Here is a 25285-nt window from a genome sequence, read left to right as displayed (position 1 = left end):
AAACTCAACCTAATAGAAGTCAATGGGACCGCTGCTAAAAATGCACACATACGCTGTCCTGCAGCCAAAATGTAGCGCTCCAGTGTGAACCTAGCCTTACAGTGTTGTTATACATTGTTAAAGAAAACTGAAAATGTTTTAAATTGGTCAGCTACCCAATGGCTGCACAACACAAGCAATTAGTCACTAAAAGTTTAACGCATTATGCTTGTAACGCTAGTTTGTAGTGGAGTTTCTTCCAACGATTTCACGTAGTTGCTATTTAGTAATTTTGCGACAGATACACAAATGCTGTCATGACTAACTCGTGCTCCTGAATGTAGGTCAGAATGAGCTGCTTTGTATCTAGGCAACATTACCTAAATGAAGGATAACATCACAAATGTATTTCATTAATAGATGTTCTACAGCCTTACATGAAAAGTCTCACACTTTCATTGTGCAATTACTTGATACTAAATATACAGTTCCAATAAAAAGTATTTGCCCCTTGGAAATATGTTTTATTGTCATAGAATATTGAATCAAGGTGGATATTTTGTTATACTTATCAATAGGAAACAGACTCTTAGGCTAAAAAACCCTTAAATTTTGGTTTCATCAAATGTCCCAGGTATCCCTTCTGGCAAACTACAGCCAACATATAAAATCAGTATTAGTTAACAGAAACTCTTTTTTCCCTTACTCTCCCATACAACTGCAACTTATGAAGAACCTAAAGAAAGACTATGCATACCAGATAGTTTTGCCAGTCTTAGCCAGTTAGGGCTGTAACTCCTTCATAGTGTTACAAGGTCTTCTGGTGGCTTCTCATTTATCTCCTTCATGCACGGTAACTTACCTTCCCTTTATAGCCTGTCGTTGACAGATTAACAACTGTGCCATACTGTTTACATTAGTTAATGTTTGATTTCATTGTATGTTCAGGCACATTCAGGGACAGGAAAATGTACTTGGACTCTATTTGTGCTTTTCAAAATCAGTTTCTTGAAGTTGCTTGGGGTATTCGCTTGGCCTCCTAATGTAAAATATGCCACAAAACTGACTCATCAGTAGCTGGACCTTCCTGATACACCTGCATTTTTAGTACAATCACTTGAAACCTCTTGACTATTCACATGTGATCTCAATGATACCATTGTCCCCCATGCACACCTGAGTATTTTTGCACCCTCCTCTCCTAACATCCAGTATATTGCAAACACATGCACAAATGTTTGCAAAACACTTACACTTAAACACATACACATGTGCAAAAGTACTAAAAACATTTTTTAAAAGCCTGTATAAATGATTATATAAGCACTCTCTAGGTGTGAATACAGGAGATGTGATCTTGGAAAACAACTGGTTGCAGCCATTAAGGAAGTGTATACTTAGGTAGTTGGTTTCAATAAAAAAAAACAAAAAAAAAAACACCATTTCAGATAATTTTTTTCAATTTAACCTGAGAGAGTCTCTTTCTGTTGATCAGTGTATTCAAAGTTCCATGGCAATAAAACATGAAAATTTTACACAGATGCAATGAATGAGTGGTTACATGGTCTTATAATGGTCATGTAAGATTTTCCATTGTACACAAGATATAGCCAATTTAATATTTAAAACATTAAATATTTTCTACAATTATCAAACCCACCTAAGTGGTCTTATGAACTATTTACAAGCTGTATCACTTTGTATAGAATTTAGGGTCACTTTTATTATTGTAAAACTGCACGGTTTCTTTACCAAGGTAGTACCAGGACTCTGCTACCACATTAGCTAAGCAACTAATCCACCTAAGCTAACTAATGCTGAGAAGGATAAAATAATCAGAACTTTTTAAAGCTCAACTCCATGAAAGGATGCTTCTTTGCTAATCCACCTAAAACTAGAAAGGAAAAAAAAAAAAAGTTCTGTCTGCAGTAGGGCTTTAAACAAAATTTGTTGCAGGTATTTGAAATAGATATTACTTATTTTTTAATAAATATGAACAAATTTCAGTAAAAACATTTAATGCAAATTCCTGAAATCAAATCTACTTACTTCTTTCATAGCCATCAACTCTCCAGTGTCAACACTAATGCAGGTGTAGACCTTCCCGTATTGGCCTTCACCTGTAGAAAAAAGAAAAAAACAACCCAGCACAAGATTGGAAGTTATAACTATCAAAACAAACATTCAAAACCAGAGGAAAAGTTAAACAAGAGTTGATGGCCTTACACTAGATTCACATCTGTGCAGGTGGTGCCACTGCGAGATCTGCACAAATTCCGGCAGCTGCAACCATCCACACAGTGAAACGTGGGATCTGTGGACAGATGCCATTAACCACTTGCCTTCCAGAGGATTTACCCCCCCCCCCCCCCCCTCCTGACCAGGCCATTTTTTGTGATACCGCTGCGTTATTTTAACAGACAATTGCACGGTACAAAATGGTTTATGCTGTACATAAATGATATTTATGTCCTTTCCCCCCCCCCCACAAATAGAGCTTTTTTTCAGTGGTATTAGATCACCTCTGAGTTTTTTATTTTTTGCGCTATAAACAAAAAAATACCGACGATTTTGAAAAAAACACAACTACTGTTGACATTTTGCTATAAAACATTCTCAGTTAAAAAATTTTAAAAAATCAAATTTCGTCATAAATTTAGCCCAAAATGTATTCTGCTACATCTTTGGTAAAAAAAAAAAAAAAATTCCAATACATGTAAATTAGTTGGTTTACGTAAAAGTTATAGCATCTACAAATGGCAGTATATATACACTGGAATTTAAATTTGTATACTAGCAATGGCAGTGATCAGCGACTTACAGCGGGACTGCAGAACTGCGGCAGGCATTTTAACACTGGGTTGGAACTGACTAACTGCCAGTGACATCCCAATGACACTAATACATTGATCAGTGCTAATAAAAAGCATTAACGTGGGGGGCGTGGCCTGGCACTCAAGGAAAATGGCCACTTAGAGAGGGAGCTCTTTGAGACCTACAGCTTCCTAAACGCTCCCGCTGCTTGCCTACTCAACTGACATGAGCAAAATGGCAAAGTACTCCGCTGGGCACCGATCTCACCGCTCGACCGCTACACCTGTAGCCCGCAGCATACAAGAGATCTTCAAACCGACTCCACACGTGATCTGCAGGACACTGACCAAGATGGCGCCAATCCGCCATAAGGAGGATTGCAGTGAGGATTCACATTCCGCTTCTGAGGATATGGTGAAAGACACTGATGCCCCGAATCATCCCCTTACAACTGGCTGACATGACGACTATTGCCGCTGACATTAAGAGAGCTTTCTCATCTGCCATTACAGAATTGAGAGCTGATCTTTTAGCTCTCTCAGAAAAGATGGTGGCAGTGGAAAAGGCCAACAACAAGACGGATAAAGCTATACTGCGATTAGAATCCACAGTAGATTCTCATGCTATGTATCTTATCAATATTAACAGACATCTAGAAGATCTGGATAATGGGGGGAAGGAGGAAAAATATAGAGTACGGGGTATCCCTGAATCGGTTGAATCAGACAAAATCAAATTAGCCCTAAACTCAGTGTTTAATAGCTTGCTTGACCGACCCTCAGATACTCCTATTGACTTTGTTCATGCTCACAGAGCATTAAAGCCTAAACCATCTGAAATGAACCCACCCAGAGATATAATATGCTGTCTGCCCTCTACTGAGGCTACTTAGAGAAAGGGGGATATCGTACAAATGGAGATTCCCTTTTGCATTGCAAGCCTTGCACAACGGGAAAATGTACCTGGTAAGGATAGCAGATGATCTACACACGTTCTGTGAGAGTCTGCACTTACCATCTATAGATTTACCAGAATGGAACTCTGAATTTCGTCTTCCCACCCCGACACATAGCCCGCCGCACTCACCACTCTCATCACCAGTGAAACCACCACACAAGAAGGGGAAATACAGCAGCCAACAAGGGGGTGGAATACTCCACTCGCCGATCCAAAGCAAAGGTCAGCGAACTGGTGAACAAACCTGACTGCCTATTATTTTGCCTTCACTTTGTATCCCGATCTTCTGAGGTTAATTAGATCGCATTTATTTAAAGAGCTTGTCTCAACCTACGAACACACTCATTTTTCTACTTCTTTGGTACCTAGCGAAAGTTAACAAAGATACCAAGAACTCTATCTTCATTGTTCTACTTGCGTAACAATAACTGAAATTTGTTGTTCTTATTATAATATTTCATTATAAGCATTAGATGAAAGGTTACTGTCAATTCTGCCAGAACAGAAAGCTTATGGAGAACAACTGATCTTGAAGCAGACTGCCTTGTTGTTACAAACTATTTGATATAGGCATGCCTTGCTTCAACCCAGAGGCAATTTTTTTTTTGTGTCTACATATAGCCATCAAGCTTACGATGCTCTTTCAGCTCATGCCATAACATATCTAAGATCATAGTTGTAGGTAGTACTGCATGGCTTAATATAACTGGGTATATGATGTGCTTTCAACATATGCTGTGAGTTCTCTTCTTGCTCCCATACAGTATTCTGCAGTTTGCCTTTTTTCTTGAAACTTCTTCTGGTTCTTGTGAGGACTAGGCGAACACCTCCCACGACTCCCCACTCAAGGTATACAAATTTGGTAACCACACCTACTTCACCTCTAATCACAGATTTTGGAGGTATTATAATTTTCTTCTGTAGTCCTATCGCCCTTTGGTAAAACCAAAGGACCTACCTTTTCTTTTCACCCTTGCTTCTCTCCACCCCCCCCCCTTTTTTTTTTTTCTTTTCCCTCGTTTTTCTCTTTTTCTTCACTCCCTCTATACCTTGATGCCACTGTAAGGATAACGTACGATTAAACTGTGCACTATGGCTTATTCAGTCTTAGGATCTCAGCCCACTTTAATATTGCCCAATGCTAAAGGCTTGAATATTCCAGAAAAACACACAAATTTTTAAAGAATTGAAAGAAAAAAAAAAAACAAAAAAAAAACTTACAAGAAACACATTTCAGGACAAATTATGTACCAAACCTAACTTCGTCCTATTTTTCTAAAGCATACCATTCCACCAATCCCTCAGCTAAGACCACAGGAGTCTCCATCTTAATTGGTTGGAAAGATTTGAGGTCACTCTCCAATTAGTAGACCCTCAGGGTCATTATCTGCTTCTACAGGGCACTCTTAAATGTTTTCCGCTCACACTGGAAAATTGTGTATTTCCCCAACACTAATCGCATAGCTTTCTGTAAGAAAACAATAGACGAACTCAAAGGGTTTTCCTCTGGTTGTTTATTCCTGGGAGGAGATTTCACTATCCCCTTGAATCCCTTGCAAGATACCGCCACTAGAAAATCTAGTGTGAAATATCAGATATTCAAATGCATAAAATCGCAGATGCACTCACTAATCCTCCTGGACTCCCAGCATTTAATGCATCCAAATCGAAGAGACTTTACCTTTTATTTTTTTTTATCTCAAAGAGTTTTAGCCCTACTACTAGAAGCCCACATAGGGATACATACCATCTCTTATCACGTACCCACTTCAATTGTCCTTAACCGCCTCCCGCCCGCCATAAAAGGAAATGACGGATGCAAGGTGGTTTTCTCTTTCTGGGAGGACGTCATATGATGTCCTCCCACTCTAACCATGCGTGCGCACTGATCGGTGGTGCCCTGTGTCCCTGAGACACAGTGGATCACCAATCAATGGAAAGAGCCAATGATGTCAGCTCTATCATATGATCAGCTGTGTCCAATCACAGCTGATTGCATGTAAATAAGGAAATGCCGGTTATCGGCATTCCTCTCCTCACGAGCTGTTACGAGCCGGTATTCGGAATTACTCAGAGGGGACATGTACACTGATCATCAGTGTGCCCTGATGATCAGTGTAGCCCCATCAGTGCCACCTGCCAGTGCCCATCAATGCCACCTGCCAGTGCCCATCAATGCCCCATATCAGTGCCTACCAGTGCACATCAATGCCACATCAGTGCCCATCTGAGCCGCCTATCAGTGCTGCCAGTTAGTGCCGCCTATCATTGCCAGTCAGTGCTGCCTAACAGTTCCTTTCAATGCTACCTAACAGTGCCAGTCAGTGCTGCCTATCAGTGATGCCTTTCAATGCCATCAGTGCCACCTACCAGTGCATCCTCATCAGTATCCATCAGTGCAGCCTATCAGTGTCCATCACTGCAGCCTCAATAGCGCACATCAATAAAGGAGAAAAATTACTTATTTACAAAATTTTATAACAGAAACTAAGAAAAAAAATTTTCAGTTGTTTCTGGTTTGTTTAGCAAAAAATAAAAAACCCAGAAGTGATTAAATACCACCAAAAGAAAACTGTCTAAAAAAAAAAAAAAACTATAAAAATTTCATGAGTACAATGTTGCATGACCGCGCAATTGTTATTCAAAGTGCGACAGCACTGAAAGCTCAATATTGGCCTGGGCATGAAGGGGGTATAAGTGCCCTGTATGCAAGTGGTTAAATTACCCGAAACACAGACTAAACTAGGCTCCTGGCGCTTAAATCCCACACTGCTCACCGACCCCGTCAATTTACAAAAGGTCACTTATGAGTTGTATTCTTATTTCTCTCTCAATACACCTGCAGAACTATCAACTCTAACTATATGGGATGCTCACAAATATGTCCTTCGAGGGGAACTGATAAGTCAGGGTGCTCAACGTAAAAAAGCTTCTGAAAACAAAATTCGTGAACTGACCACGAAAATTGCTAGACTGGAAATGGCACTTAAACGCTAGCCACACATTTAGTAGTAGAACTGTTAGATACCCGGACAGAACTTAGACGATTGTTAGACTTGAAGGCTAAACATACACTTTTTTATAAGACAAAAGTTTACTATGAACATGAAAAACTCTTAGCCAAAGCATTGAAAGAATCTACTATGGCATCTAATATTTTGGCGATTAAAACACAGTCAGAAACTCTGACCCATTCCACAGATCAGATTACATCAGAACTCCATGTCTACTATAGTAAACTGCATAACCTCCCACCTGCGCATAGGCCTCCTACTCTACAGGGAGATAGGTCTGAGATTATTGAGGATTATATCAAACAGAGCGAGATGCCCCAATTGATGCAGGAGGAGGCCGAGTCATTGGAAGAGCCTTTCACAGATGAAGAGCTTAATTTAGTAATCAAAATTTTGAAACCGGGAAAAAGCCCAGGTCCTGACGAATTTACTGCTTTATAGTACAAGACCTTTCTTCCGCTTATTCGGGCCCCTCTTCTTCAGGCATGGGAACCCGTTAAGGGACCCACACTCGTTCCTCGACTATTTTCTGGCAGGACATGCCTCTGTCACCCCAAAACCCACAAAGGACCCCAACGACTGCACCAATTATTGGCAGATTTCACTGCTGAATGTGGATTTGAAAATACTGGCAAAAATGTTAGCCAATCGGTTGAATCCTTATTACTTCACTTATTGGGCCAAAACAGGTCGGGTTCATGCCGGGTAGGGAGGCCAGAGATAATATCATCAAGACATTAAATCTGATCCATGGCACTCGTGCGGGCAGGATTGAAGGCCTTCTCCTGTATACTGATGCGGAGAAGGCCTTTGATAGAGTAGCGTGGGACTATATGTTTGCTACCTAAACCTAATATGCTGGAGTGGATATCCTCCCTGTACCAAGATCCCTCAGCATGCATACAAATCAATGGGACTTTATCTACTCCGGTCCAGATTAAAAATGGCACAAAAAAAGGATGCCCACTGTCGCCCTTGCTATTTATCATATCTCTAGAACCCTTTATCCGAACCATAAAGCAAACGCAAGCAATTGTACCATTCTTCCAAGAATCCTTTATCACTTCCAGACCTTGCCAAAAGTGATTCCCTTGAGTTTTTTTAAACGCCTAACAACAATGGTTCGGAAAATTCTTTGGGCAGACGGTAAACCCAGAATTAGTTTACAATATCTGATGTCTCCCAAAGCTAGAGGGGGACTGGGTTTTACCAATTTTAGATACTATTATACTGCTGCGCACTTGACAAGGATTGTTGATTGGCATTGCCCCCCTCCACCCATCCCCGCCCACCCTGAAACCAACCCCCCCCCAAAGAAAAAAAATAAGTCCACCCACTCTGCATTTCTCCATTACATCTTAAATAAGGGTTACTTTCACATATCCCACTCTACTGCTTCATGTATTTCACCTTGGGCTCAAAATCTTCCCATTTTCCCCACCTCCTATAATATACCTCCATCTTGTCTTCTTGCACATAATACAGTTTCTCCATTCTACATATCTGATTCACTCTTTCCGCTCAATCCTCTGCATCTCTGAGCTATGCCAAAACTTAGGTATCAGACCCTTTGCCGCATTTAGATAATACCATATGCCCAAATCTTTGTATTTGTTCACTGATAACTGTACCATGTAACAAACACAACTCTGGATCCCAATCCTATCTTTATCCCAGAGATTATCCCAATTAAGTGAGCCATTGTCTCCCAAAAACCTTGAATCTTTGGGCACTCCCACCATATGTGGTATAACGTACCTATCTTTCCACACCCCCGCCAATACTCTGGTGTATTATCCCCACTCATCTTATATTCTATGTTCGGTGAAATGTGCCATCTTGTTAAACACTTATAATTTACCTCCACCTCTCTCATGCTTAGGTTCTCGTGTGTTAATCTATATATTTTGCTCTGTTTATCCTCGTCTATCTCTATTCCCAAGTCACTTTCCCATTTTGTTATATACAGTGTGTGTGTGTGTGTGTGTGTGTGTGTGTGTGTGTGTGTGTGTGTATCTTATAAACTTTTGCCGTGCCCCGTTTCCCATCTCCATGTGATTCCAACAACCTCTCAAACATATTCCAATCCTTTCTCAATCTCAAAGGTTTCGGAAGACTCCCAACAAAGTGTTTTAATTGGTGATATCTCCACTCATCTATCTTAATAAAAAGTTCCCTATTGTCCCTTTTCAATTCCTTTAAGTGTTCTCAATTCCTGCCCTTCCATAATATCCCTCAGTTGAATATCCTCCTTTTTAAACCATTTTCCTGTGCTCTCCTCCCTACCTGGGGGGAAATACTCTGTGTTCCTCAGTGACATTAATTGTGTATTAAAATCCCACTTCATAAGCTTGTGCAATTTACCGTATTTTCCGGCGTATAAGACGACTGGGCGTATAAGACAACCCCCTACTTTTCCTGTTAAAATGTAGTGTTTGGGCTATACTCGCCGTATAAGACTACCCCTCTTCCAATGCACACCAGTGGGAAGAATCGTGCCCCATCATTGGTGTCAGTGGGAAGAATAGTGTCCCATCATTGGTATTAGTGGGAGGAATAGTGCCCCATCATTGGTATTAGTGGGAGGAATAGTGCCCCATCATTGGTATTAGTGGGAGGAATAGTGCCCCATCATTGGTGTCAGAGCCACGAATCGTGCCCCATCATTGGTGTCAGTGGGAGGAATAGCACTCCATCATTGGTGTCAGTGGGAGGAATAGCACCCCATCATTGGTGTCAGTGGGAGGAATAGCACCCCATCATTGGTGTCAGTGGGAGGAATAGCACCCCATCATTGGTGTCAGTGGGAGGAATAGCACCCCATCATTGGTGTCAGTGGGAGGAATAGCGCCCCATCATTGGTGTCAGTGGGAGGAATAGCGCCCCATCATTGGTGTCAGTGGGAGGAATAGCGCCCCATCATTGGTGTCAGTGGGAGGAATAGCGCACCATCATTGGTGTCAGTGGGAGGAATAGCGCACCATCATTGGTGTCAGTGGGAGGAATAGCGCCCCATCATTAGTATCAGTGGCGGGAATAGTGCCCCATCATTAGTATCAGTGGGGGGAATAGTGCCCCATCTTTGGTGTCAGTGGGAGGAATCGTGCCCCATCATTGGTGTCAGTGGGAGGAATAGTGTCCCAACATTTGTGTCAGTGGGAGGAATAGTGTCCCAACATTAGTGTCAGTGGGGGGTGGAATAGTATCCCATCATTGGTGTCAGTGGGGGGTGGAATAGTGCCCCATCATTAGTATCAGTGGGGGGAATAGTGCCCCATCTTTGGTGTCAGTGGGGAGGAATAGTGTCCCAACATTGGTGTCAGTGGGAGGAATAGTGTCCCAACATTGGTGTCAGTGGGGGGTGGAATAGTGCCCCATCATTGGTGTCAGTGGGGGGGGGGGGGGGGAGGAATAGTGCCCCATCGTTGGTGTCAGTGGGGGGGGGGGAAAGGAAAAGTGCCCCATCGTTGGTGTCAGTGGGAGGAATAATGCCCCATCATTGGTATCAGTGACACCAATGATGGGGCACTATTCCTCCCACTGACACCAATGACACTTGCTGACCCCTGTTCCAGTATGTACGGCACACTTACCGGCCGCTCCTTCACTCGATTTTCGCGGAGCCGCTCGGCTCCGCCTCCTCGCCAGTGATTGGCCGCCTGTGTGCCTTTTCTGAGCTACAGTTCTGGCGGCCAATCACTGGTGAGGAGGCGGAGCCGAGCAGCCGCGCAAACATCCAGTGGCTGAACTGAATGAAGGAGCAGCCGCGCTTCCTGGACCGGATCGTCGTGGGACCGGAGCCAGGTAAGAAACAGCAGCCCCTGCCCACCCCTGCACTTAAGTGTCCCTTCCGTTGGAGGGGGGGGGGGCGCGGCAGCGACACCGCCCCCCCCCTAAAAAGTGTCAGCATGCCGTATACCGGCGTATAAGACGACCCCCGACTTTTGAGAAGATTTTCAAGGGGTAAAAAGTAGTCTTATACGCCGGAAAATACGGTATCCCAAACCCTTAAAACATTTAATGTATAAACACTCGTGGTATCTTTTAATCTTCTATATTGTGCTGGTACCCATATGATTTTACTCAAGTTAACTCCGCTTAATTCATTTTCAAATTTTAACCCACCTTTTCCCCTCTGGATTGTGTGTCCAGTCATAAAATTCTTGCAAGAACTGCTGCTCTATAATACCTCTTGATATCTGGCACTCCCAATCCTCCCTTATTTCTACGCAACAAATCATAAGATATTCTAGGTTTTTTATTTTTCCATATATATCTTAACATCTTTTTAATTACCTTAAAAAAAAACCTCCAGAAGCCTAATTAGGATCATCTGGAATTTATATAGGAGTTTAGGTACAATTACCATTTTTATCAGATTTATGACCCCTATCCAAGACAGGTTACCTCCTCCTAATTTCTTCAATTCCTCCTTAATCTCATTTAATAGTAAGATGTAGTTTAACTTATACAAGTTCGTATGTGAAGCAGTGAGTTTAACCCCTAGATATTTTATCTCTCTATCTTTCCATATAAAAGGGAATTCTTTTTGTATCTTTTCTTTTTCACTATTTGGAAGATTTACATTTAAGATATCAGTTTTTTTTTTGTTTTCAAATTTGATAACTCCCCATAATCCTTTAAACTCTTCATTAAATTTGGGAGTGTTATCCTAGGATTTCCCACATAGAACAACAGATCGTCCGCAAAAGCAGCCACTTTATGTTCAATTCCTCCTATCTGTATTCCTTTTATGTTCATATTTTTCCTAATTGTTGCCAGTAAAGGTTCCAATGATAATACATACAACAATGGGGACAGTGGGCATCCCTGTCTTGTTCCATTTGACATCCCTATAGGTTCTGACCTCTCTCCGTTAACCAAAATAACCGCGGAGGGCTCTCTATACAATTTTCCTATCCACTCTCTCATTCTAACTCCCAATCGTAGAGTCTCCAGAGTGTCCATCATAAAACTCCAATCTACTCTATCGAATGCTTTTTCAGCGATTGAGAGCACCACCGCCGGAGTTTTCCCCTTCCTGGCTTTTTGGATAGGCAGCAAAGTTCTCAACCCATTGTCTCTACCCTCCCTCCCTGGTACAAATCCCACCTGGTCCCCCTGGATCCATTCTGGCATTAAATCTTTCAACCTATTTGCTAAAACCTTTGCATATAACTTAGTGTCTATGTTCAAAAGTGAGATTGGTCTATAGCTAGAGCACTGAGAAGCATCCTTCCCTTCCTTTTGAATAAGCACCACATGGGCCTGTAAAGATTCTCGCCTCATCTCCATCTCTCCACCTAGAGCGTTCATATATTTCTTCAATTTCGGTATCAACAAATCACTATATTTTTTATAGTACCTCACAGTATAACCATCTGGGCCTTGGCTTTTCCCCGTCATAGTACTTTTTAATGCTATTTTTATTTCCTCCTGCGTAATTTCTAAATCAAGGGAAATCAGTTGATCTTCACTTAACTTCGATAGTCCAGCGTTTAAATATATCCTTTTTTCTCTACTCACATTTCCACTTTTATTTATTGAATCCTGGGAAGTGATATTATACAGCTTGCTATAATATTCCTTAAACAACTTGGCGATCTCTTTAGTAGAATGAACCGTTTCTCCCTTGGGGTTTCTTATTTTTTCTATATAATTCCTGTTTTTCTTTTTCCTCAAGGCTCTCATTAAATATTTTCCTGGTCTATCTTCCCATCTATACCTCTCACTTGCCACTTTATTAAAAACGCTTTCCTCTCCTCTTCCATCAGTATCTCTAGTTCTTCTGTCTTTTTTGTTATCTTCTGTCTTATCTCTTTTGTTATTCTATTTTTATGTATCTGCTCCAGGTCAAATATTTCTTTTAACAGCCCAACACGTTTCTCTCTTCTTTTTTGCCCCGGACGCAATCAGTATACCTCTTATGTAGGCCTTGTGGGACTCCCATACTGTGGCCACCAACACTTCCCCTGTCTCATTCTCCTGAAAAACTCTTTCAATCTCTTCTCTAATCTTCTGATCAATCTCCTGATCTAGGAGAAGAGCCTTATTCAACTTCCATCCAATACCCCCTGTCCACCGCCTCCCCCACCCTAATTTCAATGTAACAGTGGCATGGTCTGAGAGAGACATTGCCTCTCTCTCTACTTTAGCCACCATGTCAACAAGTTGATGATCCACCAATATACAGTTGCATGAAAAAGTATGTGAACCCCTTGGGATTACGTGGAGTTTTGCATGAATTGGGCATAAAATGTGCTCTGAACGTCATCTAAGTCACAACAATAGAGGAACACAGTCTGCTGAACATAATACTACACAAACATTAGATGTTGCCATGGTTTAATTGCACATAACATGTAAACATTCACAGTGCAGGGAGGAAAAAGTATGTTAACCTTTGGACTTAACTGGTTGACCCTCCTTTGGCAGCAATAACCTCAACCAAATGTTTCCTGTAGTTGCAGATCAGACCTGCACAACGATCTGAAGTAATTTTGGACCACTCCTCTTCACAAAACTGTTTCAGTGTAGCAATATTCTTGGGATGTCTGGTGTGAATCGCTCTCTTAAGGTCATGCCACAGCATTTCAATCGGGTTGAGGTCAGGACTCTGACTGGGCCACTCCAGAAGGCGTATTCTGTGCTGTTGCAGCCATTGTTTTGTTGAATTACTTGTATGCTTTGGGTCATTGTCCTGTTGCATCACCCATCCTCTGCGGAGCTTCAGTTGGCGGACAGATGGTCGTACATTTTCCTGCAAAATGTCTTGATAAACTCTGGAATTCATTTTCCCATCAATGACAACAATCCGTCCAGGCCCTGAGGCAGCAAAGCAGCCCCAAACCATGATGCTCCCTCTGCCATGTTTTACAGTGGGGATGAGGTTTTGATGTTGGTGTGCTGTGCCTTTTTTTCTCCACACATAGTGTTGTGTGTTCTTCCCAAACAACTCAATCTTGCTTTCATCTGTCCACAGTATATTTTGCAAGTAGTGCTGTGGAGCATCCAGGTGCTCTTTTGCAAACTTCAAACGTGCTGCAATATTCTTTTTGGACAGCAATGGCTTCCTCTGTGGTGTCCTCCCATGTACTCCATTCTTTGTTTAATGTTTTCCTTATTGTAGATGTGTCAACAAAAATGTTAGCATGTGCCAGAGATTTCTGTAGGTCTTTAGCTGACACTCTGGGATTCTTCTTTACCTCATGCAGCATTCTTCGCTGTGCTCTTGCAGTCATTTTTACAGGACGACCACGCCTAGAGAGAGTAGCAACAGTGCTAAACTTACTCCATTTGTAGACAGTCTGTCTTACCGTGGACACATGAACATCAAGGCTTTTGGAGATACTTTTATAACCCTTTCCAGCTTCATGCAAGTCAACAATTCTTGATCGTAGGTCTTCTGAGAGCTCTTTTCTGCGAGGCATGGTTTACATCACAGTGCTTCTTGAAACCAGTAAACCCAAAACAGGTGTGTGCTTTTTAAGGGCAGGACAGCTGTCAGCAAACATCCAATATCATCACACTGATTGGAGTCAAGGTTGGCTCACTCCTGGCTCCAATTAGGTCTGGGAGAAGTCATTAAGCTAGGCCCTCACATACTTTTTCCTCCCTGCACTGTGAATGTTTACATGTTATGTGCAATTAAACCATGGCAACATCTAATGTTTGTGTAGTATTATGTTCAGCAGACTGTGTTCTTCTATTGTTGTGACTTAGATAACGCTCAGAGCACATTTTATGCCCAATTCATGCAAAACTCCACGTAATCCCAAGGGGTTCACATACTTTTTCTTGCAACTGTATAGTCCAATCTCGAGTACATCTCGTGTGCATTAGAGAAGAAGGTATAGTCTCTCTCTTTTCCTTGTATTCTCCCAATATCCACCAGTTGGCACTCATGCATCACCTTCTTTAACATTCTCAGAGACCTACCTCCCTCTCGCTGCACCGGAGAGGTCGTATCAATTTTTGGATCCATTCAAAAATTCAAGTCCCCTGCCACTATCAAGCACCCCTTTTTGAAGGCCATCAATTTTCTCAAAACACCTTTCAAATATAACTCCGGTCTCTTATTTGGGCAATAAATATTCGCAATTGTACATTCCATTTCTTGTAACCTACCTCTCAAAAACAGAAATCTCCCCTCTGTATCTATTACTCTTTCCTCCAGCTCAAATCTTATGTTTTTTGCAAGCCCTATTGCTACTCCCTTTGCTCTCTTAATTGGGGGATCTGCGTAAAAACCATGTTGGATAGTTTCTAGAATTCAACTTAATGTTTGACTTAATCTCGAGATGTGTCTCCTGCAAAAAGACCACAGAAGCTTCTCTATGTTGCAACTCCTTGAATAGCTTAAATCTTTTCCCAGGTACATTTCAGCTATTTACATTATATGTTATAAACCGTAGCTCTTCCATATTTCTTGTATCTCTTTTTTTCTCCACAATTTCCTCTTTTTTACCCTCAATTCCCTTGTACTTCCCTTCCTTATGCAGAGTGTTAATTTTAATACCCCTTCCCCATTCCCTCCTACCCACCCTCCCCTGTTACTCCCCTCCCATCCCACCCCCCCTCCCATTTTTAGGCCTCTAATTTGCCTATTAATCACTTGTGGGTCTATACCCACCCTTGATTGAACCTTAGGGCTAAACTCCACTCATGAACGGCACTCCCTCCTTCCAACCACCCCAATTACCCTCCATCTATCCGTTTATTTCTAATAGCTTTATTTTCCACGGTGCGTGAAGAGAGAAGAAAAAAAACAAAAAAACAAAAAACACAAACAAACCATGAAGCCCCAATGAGTCATCATCTAGAGGAAATGTCATCGGGAGGAAAAAATGGTGAGGGGACAGAGGGAAAAAAAAAAAAAAAAACCCTACACCTCTCTACTCCTCCTCATTTCCCTGTTCTAACAGTCTGCCAAACCTCCTTTCCCCTAATATCCATTCCTCCCTCTTCTTCCCATCCACTAATAATTGTTCTATGTAATTCCAGTCTATCGCAAAAGTCTCCCAGGTCCTCTGGAAATCTCAGATATGCTGTAACATCATTCTTCCATCCAATTGAACACTCTGGTTTACCCCATCTATAGTGTACATTCCGTTCTCTCATCTGCTCAAGCAGGGGTTTCAAAGATCTCCTTCTCCACAAAGTCTCAGGTGATAAATCCGCAAAGATCTGAATGTTCATTTCTCCATACTTAATGATTATTTTTCCTTTGATCCTTCTCCAAATCTCCTCCTTTTCCCCATACTTGTGCAGATGAGCAATTGTATCTCTTGGTTTTTCCTTCTCCTTTCCTTGATGAAACTTTCCTGATCTATAGACTCCCTCCAATTTGACTAACTCTGTTTTAGGTCTATCCAGAATGGAGTTAAACATTTTACAAACGGTTTCTCTCAATTCTTCTCCTTTAAAGATTTCTGGGACTCCTCGTATCCTAAGGTTATTTCTCCTATCTCTGTTTTCTTGTACTTCCATCTTATACAGCAATTTTTTCTGAGTGTTCCCAATAGTAGCAATCCTTTTTCCTAAATCTGAGATGTTTTGGGTATGATTTTTAACTTTTTCCTCCGTTTCTTCCACTCTCAATAACAGATGCCCCAAATCCGGTCGTATAGTTGTCATTTCTTGCTTTTTCCAGGTTTTTAAACATTTCTCTCTTATTCGGCACTTGTAAGTCATTTTCCAGGTTCTTCCTCTCTATGTTTTCTGACCTTGGTTGGCTACTACTACTATTCAGGCCCAACGATAATCTAGGGCTGTTTTCCAGGCTGATTTCCATTTCCCCTTTTTCACTTGCACCTTGAGACCTTTCTGGAGTCACATTTCCCAGGGACGTATATTTTTTAATCGTACACGTCTGGGAACCTTTAAGTCCGCTTCCTTTAGCACCCTTATTTTTCATCCCTTCTGTGTATCTATTTCTCTTTAATCAGCCTAGAGGGAGACTTTAGGATATATATTAGGGTGCCAGCATTGGTCTGTTCTTTATCAGTTAACCCTTCCTTTCCTCTTCTCTTCCCGGGCCAATAACCTCTTATCTTCTTTTAAATGTCTTAAAATCCCCCTGCTCTCCTTTGCAGGATTTTTAAATACATATCACACAGTCCAAGACACTATAGATTCACAGTTTACTATCAACTTAGGCCATCTTCACTCACCCTCCTTCATGAAAGTTCTCCTGTGAGCTGGCCCCAGACCACTGCTGTCCGCCTCTCTCTCCTGGGATGTGTCCCGGGGGGATTCCTACAGGGTCCCTACAGTCCCCTGTCGTCGGCTGATGGGTATCCGACCGCTGCCTCTACTGCCCGGCGGGTTAGGGATTAAACCGGCATCTTCCTCTCCTCTCTGAGCGCCGGCCGGCTTCTCCCCTTCCCAATGCTCCTTTGCGGCTGACAACATGGTCACGCCGCATCTCTCCGTGACCTCGGCAACCCCACCGCCTTCTCTCAAGTCGCCGGGGGATCGTCTCCTAGGGATCAGGGCCAGCTTTCACTCCTGTCCCTCTCCCAGCTCCAGCATCCCACGTCCCAGGCTCAGCTGACTCAGGTAGGACTCCACACACCGCTACATGAGGGTTCTCGGGGTGGCGGCTATGGAGGTTTACTCACAGCGTGCTCTCCTGCACTGCCATGCTAAGGCTCTGCCCCCCATGTGTCTATTGGACCAACTCGATCTCTCTACACTGAAGTTCTAAAAACGAGAGCTTTTTGACTCACCCACACTATTTGACTCCTTATGCTTAAAGTGGGAGCCTATTGACAGGGCAACCTCTCAGATGTACGCTTGGCTGCAACTCTCCCATTCAGACGATTCTAATAGGTTCATGGCACTGTGAGAATCATGTTTACATACACAGTTTTCTGATACGCAGTGGGAAAAATCATGTATTTTAGCAAACAAATGCTCAATAAGCACCTTCTTGCAGGAAACCTCTTATAAAATTTTAACTCAGTGGTATGCCACGCCAACGAAAGTGAGATCTTGGTTTCTGCGGTGCTCCGATTTATGCTGGCATTGTCAGAAGGAGAAAGGAGAAAGGAGACATGTTACATATCTGGTGGACCTGCCCCCGGAATTGCCCATTTCTGGAGATGTGCGATTACCCTGATCGTAATACGATCGTAAGGTCGTATTATTGAAACACAACTGACATTGACTTCTAAAAGTTGTCTGTTGCACATCTCAGATTGCACAGTTAGCAAGTATAAGCATACTTTAAGCACCTACTAAATGCAGCTGGTCATTGGTTCCCAGATATTGTAAATCATCCACCATACCCATAATAAGGGAATGGATATGCATGGTTGATTATATTAATGACAGAGAGGAAACTCTGGCAATTGCCCATGAAACATCCGAAAAATGTCGATGATGTCACCGCGATAGTCAGGAGATGGAGGGGAAGCCCAGCGTACTGCTGCAAGCAGGGGAGGTGTGGCCAGTTACCACACAGGTCTTTCCCCTGTCAGCTTTACTCAGCAATCGCTGGATGCCGGTGGGGAATCTCCGGCCGTGACCCGGTGATTGATATCTGTAGCCGCTTATGGTGGCGCGGGTAGGGCAGCGAGCACGCCCCCTGCCCGGAAATGCAAATCACATATATATATATACACGTGATTTTACGGAGCCCTGATGCCCTGTAGCAGTAGTTCTACTATAGGGCGGCGGGAAAGTGGTTAATCTTAATGGCACGCTGCCCACACTGGAAATCGCACCCGCACTGGGAACCTCGGTTCTTGTACGTGCTGCAATTTCCAAAGAAAAGCAGGGGCTTCTTTCCAGCATGCTATGGGGCACAGCAGCCCATTCAAATGAATGGGCTGTCGTGCCTGCGCAAACCTCGGTTGTGTAGATGTGAACCTAGCCTTAAAATGGATACCACTCCTACAGCTCAAATGTATGGCAGAAATTGTGAAATTTGGCATTGATATTGAAAATATGACTGATCATGCCAAAAAATGCTCTTTTATTGAAGGATGAGGATCATATGAATCCATTTATTATCAAATAGTTGTTTGGCTCCTTTTCAAATCATAATAACAGAAATCACCAAAATGGCCATGATCAAAAGTTTACATACCCTGGAATGTTTGGCCTTGGTACAGACACACAAGGTGACACACACAGGTTAAAATGCCAATTTGAGGTTAATGCCCCACATCTGTGGATTTTTAAATTGCAATTAGTGTCAGTGTATAAATAGTCAATGAGTTTGTTAGCTCTTACGTGGAAGCACTGACTAGGCTAGATACTGAGCCATGGGGATCAGAAAAACACTGTCAGGGCTCAGTATCTAGCCTAGTCAGTGCTTCCACGTGAGAGCTAACTCATTGACTATTTATACATTGACACTAATTGCAATTTAAAAATCCACAGATGTGGGGCATTAACCTCTAATTGGCATTTTAACCCGTGTGTGTCACCTTGTGTGTCTGTACCAAGGCCAAACATTCCAGGGTATGTAAACTTTTGATCATGGCCATTTGGGTGATTTCTGTTATCATTATGATTTAAAAAGGAGCCAAACAACTATTTGATAATAAATGGATTCATATGATCCTCATCCTTCAATAAAAGAGCATTTTTTGGCATGATCAGTCATATTTTCAATATCAATGCCAAATTTCACAATTTCTGCAAAGGTATGTACACTTTTGAGCACAACTGTATGTTTGTCATCTAGCTGAGGGCGAGCAGAACTCCTGCCACCGCTGTGTTCACAAGGGGCCGGATCACAATGTCAACAAAGCTGTTATAAATTAATTTCATTCATAACAGTTGTGCTTCCTATAGAGTGATGTGATTGACCCACAGCTATCACATAGTACCTGGGCCAAAAACAGCACCTTGTACCATGTGATAGCTGTGGGCCAATCATAGCACACAATAATAATCACAATTGTTAAGAATGTAACCTGTTCATGACTGTTCAAAACACTGCTGTTACAGTGATAAACAGCAAAGTGTAAAAAAAAAAAAAGAAATTGTGACAAAAATAAATTACAACTTCAAAAAACTCGCCATGCTGCTTACTGAATACCTCAGACTGTCTACTTTCTAAAAAGGGGTAATTTGGGGGATATTTGTACTGTCCTGGCATCCTAGGGCCTCAAGAAGTGAGATAGGCCATCAGTACATCAGAGTTAATCAATTTTCAAATAGAAATACACACCATAGTTTGTAGATGCTATAACTTTCACACAAACCAATTAACATACAGTTATTGGGATTTTTTTTTTTACCAAAGACATGTAGCAGGATAGATTTTGGCCTATATTTATGAAAAAATTTTATTTTATTGGATAGGTTTTATAACAGAAAGAAGAAACTCCAATATTCTTGGTCTTTTTTCATTTCTACAGCAAAAAACATTAAAAAAAAAAATACATTGTATAAAGTTAATTTGCATACAGTGTTGCATGACGGAGCAATTGCCAGTCAAAGTAGCACAGTGCTGAATAGAGATAAAATTGCCTTGTCATGAAGGGGGTTAAACCTTACGGAGGTCAAGTAGGTTACCTAGGCAAGTATACTTACCTAGGTGTATGCAGCATCGGTCCGATGCTGCATCTGTCCCCCGTTGGCTCCAAAAGAGAAAACTCAGTGATCACATGACCGCTAATCGCTGAGTTCTCACCAATGCTGTAAACAGAGAGCGCGGGGAGCAGAGCAGACAGCGGTGACTGACAGTCACCACTCTCTGTACTGACAGTCACCACTCTCTGTACTGTCAGTCACCACTGTCTGCTCTGCTCCCTGCGCTCACTGGAGCACTGGGCTGTGGAGGGGGAGGGAGCGGCTGGCTCAGGCTCTCAGCAGATTGCTGAGTGGCTGAGCCAGCTGCCACTCCAGAATCTGAGGTGGATCCCGTCTTTAGAGTCGAGAACTTTTCCCAGCCTGGACCGGCTGATTGTCTTCAGCCCGCTGTCAGCTGAAAATGGGTCATTCTGTACTCCTGTGATCCACAGGAGAAGTTCAGCCAAAAGAGCTTTGACTGTACTTCTCCTTTAAATTAGACAAAGGCAGCCAAAAAGTGAGCAGCCAGCACATGGCTAGAGCACAAAATATGCACTGTAAACATAGTTTTTTGGGAGTACTTTGTTCTAAATTCTTTTTGTAGAATAATATTTTATAAATTATAGAAATTAAAATGAATTGATAAACTTGTAAGCATTGAAAACATTAAATACATACCGATTTTATTGCCTCTCTGCCATTTAAATGTCACCTTCCTAAGCCCAACGTGCATAACATTGTCATAGGATTTAGGGGTGTCGCAGACTTGGCCAACTATGTTTTTCCTTCGCATTTCTCTGTATCGTTTTTCCTCAAATATCTTCACAGATTTTTGAACAGCCTCAATTGGGCGTTGTCGGGCTGCTGTATCTACAAATATGTAACACAGTTGAGTGCCATCCTTACGTTTGTTTATTAGCATTAAAATTTCATTTTAAAAAGATTTAAAACAATTGTTACTCAGGGTGATAACAAACTTATGTATGCAGTCTAACAGAAAAAGACACAGACAAGATTACCCACAAACACACACAGCATTTATACCTACATCACTCTTATATGTCCTATAAAATAGGCAGTTTAATGTTAGTTTATTTAACCAATAAACTTCCTTAAGAGTTCTAGACCCTAATCTAGTTAAATGATTAAAATAATCCGATATATTGGCATTTTCAATTTGACAATAGAGGTCTTTCTTTAAAGCAGGGACTTTAGAACCCTTGTTCCCAAAACAAAGTACAGTTCTGCTACGATAAAGTGATGTTAAGCAACTGAATGAATATAAAAATTGCACTGTAGCAGTGATAAGCTTTGTGTATTTAGAGTGAGTGGCCCATTAGCCTTAAAGTGGTTGTAAAGTCTCAAGGTTTTTTACCTTCATGCATTCTATGCAAGAAGGTAAAAAACCTTTTCTGTGCAGCATCCCCCCCAGCCCCCCCTAATACTCACCTAAGCTCCCTCTCGAACCATTGGCTCCCGCTGCTGTCAATCACAGCCAGTGCACCAATGAGAAGAGAGAGGTGATGGGTTCGAGCAGCAGCTCCGTGTGTGAATGGACACACGGAGCAGCAGCTTAGGAACATGCCTGCTTTGGTGCCCCCATAGCAAGATGTTTGCTGTGGGAGCACCCGACAGGAGGGAGGGACCAGGAGCACCAGCGAGGGACCACTGCACAGAGCAGGTAAGTATAACAAGTTTGTTATTTTAATTTTTTTTTTCAGCTTTCAGTATCACTTTAAAGTGTTACTAAAGCCTATTTTGTTTTTTAAATTAAAATAAACATGTTATACTCACCTGCTGATGTTCGTGTACCTGTGTAAAGAGGAAGTGAGGGAAGAAGAGATACAGCCATGCACAGCGCTGGATCTCTTCTACCCTCTGGTCTCCTTTACACAGAGAAGGGAGAGGATGGAAATCTATAAAACATTTGTAACCTTAATGCAATGAATTAACGAAGTTAAACAATGTATTTAGCTTTAGTATTCCACCATTTTACCCTTTGATGGAAAAATTACAGTTTCTGCGAATATCATTCCTTACCATCATTGTACTCCCCCACAACTCCAATTATCAGAGCCCCTGCAAATAGCTGGTCATTCTGCATATGGGTAGAATGTGACCTCCTTCCTATGATGTAGTTTCCAGGCCTGAGTGGACAATCTCCAAGCTCAAATACTATTGTGAAGCAGTGCCACTAACCGTTTGGAAGCACAGCCACAGTCTTCTGGCTCAGGGCACCCACGGTGACAGGGGTTAAGCTAGAAAAGTAGACATCAGTGGGTGGGTGGGGTGGTCAAACCAGTGAACCTGTCATTTTGTGCTGAATGTTCAATGCATGACCTACACCCTTGCACTTCTCCCCCTCGCTCGCTCACAACTGGAAATTTTTTTTCTCTCCCTAATACTTTTTCTTGGGAGGAACATCTCCCTATGCTACCAGGATTCTTGCCTATGCAAGAATGACCCCCTCCCCACCTGTAGCTTCCTTGGATTACTGTGTTGATCAGGGGGCCATCTGCCTCTTCCTGGTTCTTTCAGCTAGCCCCCTGATGACACAGTGCATGTGCGTCATCAGCAGGAACCTGGAAGAGACAGTGGCCCCTGCTGACTTAGCTAAAGAGGATGCCAGTGAAGGACCCCTGCTTGAGACAGACTATAAGCAGACTGCAACAGGACAACACTGAATCCAAATGCCCTGCGAGTATGTATTTCACGGAAAACCCACTAAAACGAGTAAGATTATAAAAAAAAAAAAAAAAACACTCTGGAGGTGAATTTCCTTTTTAAAGAACTGATCAGTACCATTACCTCTAGTCTGACTAATCAGAGTCTGAAGTTCCCAACTGCGCCGTGTAGATCCTCCTTGATCTCCCTTAGGGTAAGTTGGTTCTAAAAGGTATGAAATGTGGATTCAGGATATTATCATTATAAAAATTGTTAGTGCACTAAAGCCACAGGATAATGTAACACCTCCACTACTGCAAAAATAAACTGCTTAAACTGTATGCCATTAAAACATGCAAAAATATTCAGAATATTCATTTATTTTTGTTTTATTGACATTTACATATATGGGCACCCTGATTGTACAGAAGTTGATCTACCATGTTTGTTCCAGTTTTTACATTTCAGCCATTAGGAAATATAATGCAACCATGGAAATAGTTTTGTCTTAATAAGAAAATGTACAGCATGTCCTAAATAGGTGGCACATAGCTAATACGTAAAGCTGAAGTTTAATCTGCTCATATTTTACCTTCCCTGGTTCCTCCTTTAACTCTCATCTACATGCTAATTAAAATTCTGAATAAAACTTTTTCATTGTCATTACATACCTTATTTTAGACCTAGTAAAAATAAAATATCATAGAACCTTGCCTCAGTACTCCTCCCAAGAGCAGTGGACTCTTATGCAAATATCAAAATACTTTGCTGGGTGGATGTCAATTAAGGGGAGTGGGCATAACTAGGCAGGCTGCATTTACATGCAAACTTCCCTATGTAATGCCCACATGTTATGCTGAAATTACATTATTGAAATGTAATAAAAGAAAAGGTGGTCCACAATAAGACTAAGGGAGGAAAAGGCTAGATGATGCTGAAGACCTCCAGCCCAGAAAAGAGGCAGGCACTATCTGACTTGCTAAAGTCTCTCAAGCATGCTATAAGAGGCTCATGGTGAGCAGAGTAATCAGAGTAAGCCATTTCAGTAAATGAGAGAAGACTGTACAGTATTGCCAGACTAAAAATAAGGCTAGAGTTCAGATTAACTACGTTTACAGATGTCAGACAGAAAGTCATAATCTTTCCTCTTCGAAATGTAACAAATATTTGACTTGCATTACTTGTTAAGGTAGGCTTTACCTTCTCTTTCTTCAGTAGGGCTTGAGTGACGACTGAGGGATCTAAACTGAAGCTCTGATGCTACAGAGGCCAGACGGTCATTTTCCGGAACACTCGAGCCCCTACGTAAAAGTTGTACAAAATGACTAGTTTAAAAACACAATGTTAATCTAACACTAGATTTTTGCAGTCCTCTCTTAAATATTACATTAATGAAAAAGATACATTTGTGTACTGGAAAACCTTACAGCTGGTATACATGTTCAGATAGCATAGAACTATTGTTTTTCTGTGCTGCCTTAGACAGATCACTGGAGATGGGTTTTTCTAGCTTTATGGACTGTACTCCTGCAATTAGTTGGTTAAACAGCAAAGCACAAACTCTTGGCATTCAAAGCTGATGAAAATAACCCAGAACACACTACTCTGACTTAAAATCCTAAAAAAGATGCCTCCAGAACATGTCAGGCATTTAAGATATTATGAATGATTACCAAACCCTATAGTTATTTATGGCAGTTACAAAAACAACCACTTAAGCCATAAAATATAAAGCTATAAAAATAAGCAGATTTCCGAAAAACCTCAGAAACATTTCCAAAATCGACTCTGTTGCTTTAGTTCTGATACTCCACAAAATCTGTTTAGTAGTCAGTAATAGAAAACAATAATTAAAAAACAAAGATCATTTACACAAACATTCATCTACAGATTGTAAGTAACTTCAGCAGTCTAAAAGGAAAGGAAGTGTGTTGCTGCATTTACAAATGTAACTGATTTTTTATTTTTTACTGTTCCATAACACCAGCATATAAACATGGGCGATATTTACAAAGTACACACCACCCATAACCAATTACCATACACTGATACTATCAAATACTAGGAATTCAACGCGTAGTCAGATGAAAACCTGTCCTAATTAAAACAGAATGCATACATACAAACTGCAGGAATAGCCATCATTCATCTACACAAATATCCAGTGAACCTGATACACTGTATAGTAAAAAGCACTACAAAGTGGCGTAGCAGGCAGTCTCCCATGTCACCATTTACCATTAGCAATCCTGCTTGCTCTGCCAAGAGTCTCCTGAAGATTCTATGCAAATACTAACTTTCCAAAGTTAGTACTTTCATTTAGATAA

General features: G+C 41.6%; 1 protein-coding gene across 3 annotated transcripts in view; it reads right to left on the bottom strand.

Moving 5' to 3' along the window:
* Positions 1–25285, bottom strand: part of MAP3K4 (mitogen-activated protein kinase kinase kinase 4) — a 192183-nt gene that overhangs the window by 8573 nt on the left and 158325 nt on the right. For all 3 annotated transcript variants that reach the window (XM_089668609.1, XM_089668608.1, XM_089668610.1), the window contains 4 exons: positions 24159–24259; positions 23103–23183; positions 20973–21164; positions 2029–2099 (listed from right to left, as the gene is read on the bottom strand). In XM_089668609.1, coding sequence (XP_089524735.1) covers positions 2029–2099; positions 20973–21164; positions 23103–23183; positions 24159–24259 — 445 coding nt within the window. The remainder of the gene's footprint in view (positions 1–2028; positions 2100–20972; positions 21165–23102; positions 23184–24158; positions 24260–25285) is intronic.

This window comes from Staurois parvus, unplaced genomic scaffold, assembly GCF_062004578.1.
Source record: "Staurois parvus isolate SC_StPar_1 unplaced genomic scaffold, SC_StPar_1.0 ptg000059l, whole genome shotgun sequence".
In the NCBI taxonomy this organism is placed as follows: Eukaryota; Metazoa; Chordata; class Amphibia; order Anura; family Ranidae; genus Staurois; species Staurois parvus.
Note: the sequence above shows the minus strand (reverse complement) of the source record. Positions and strands in the feature narration are given on the sequence as shown.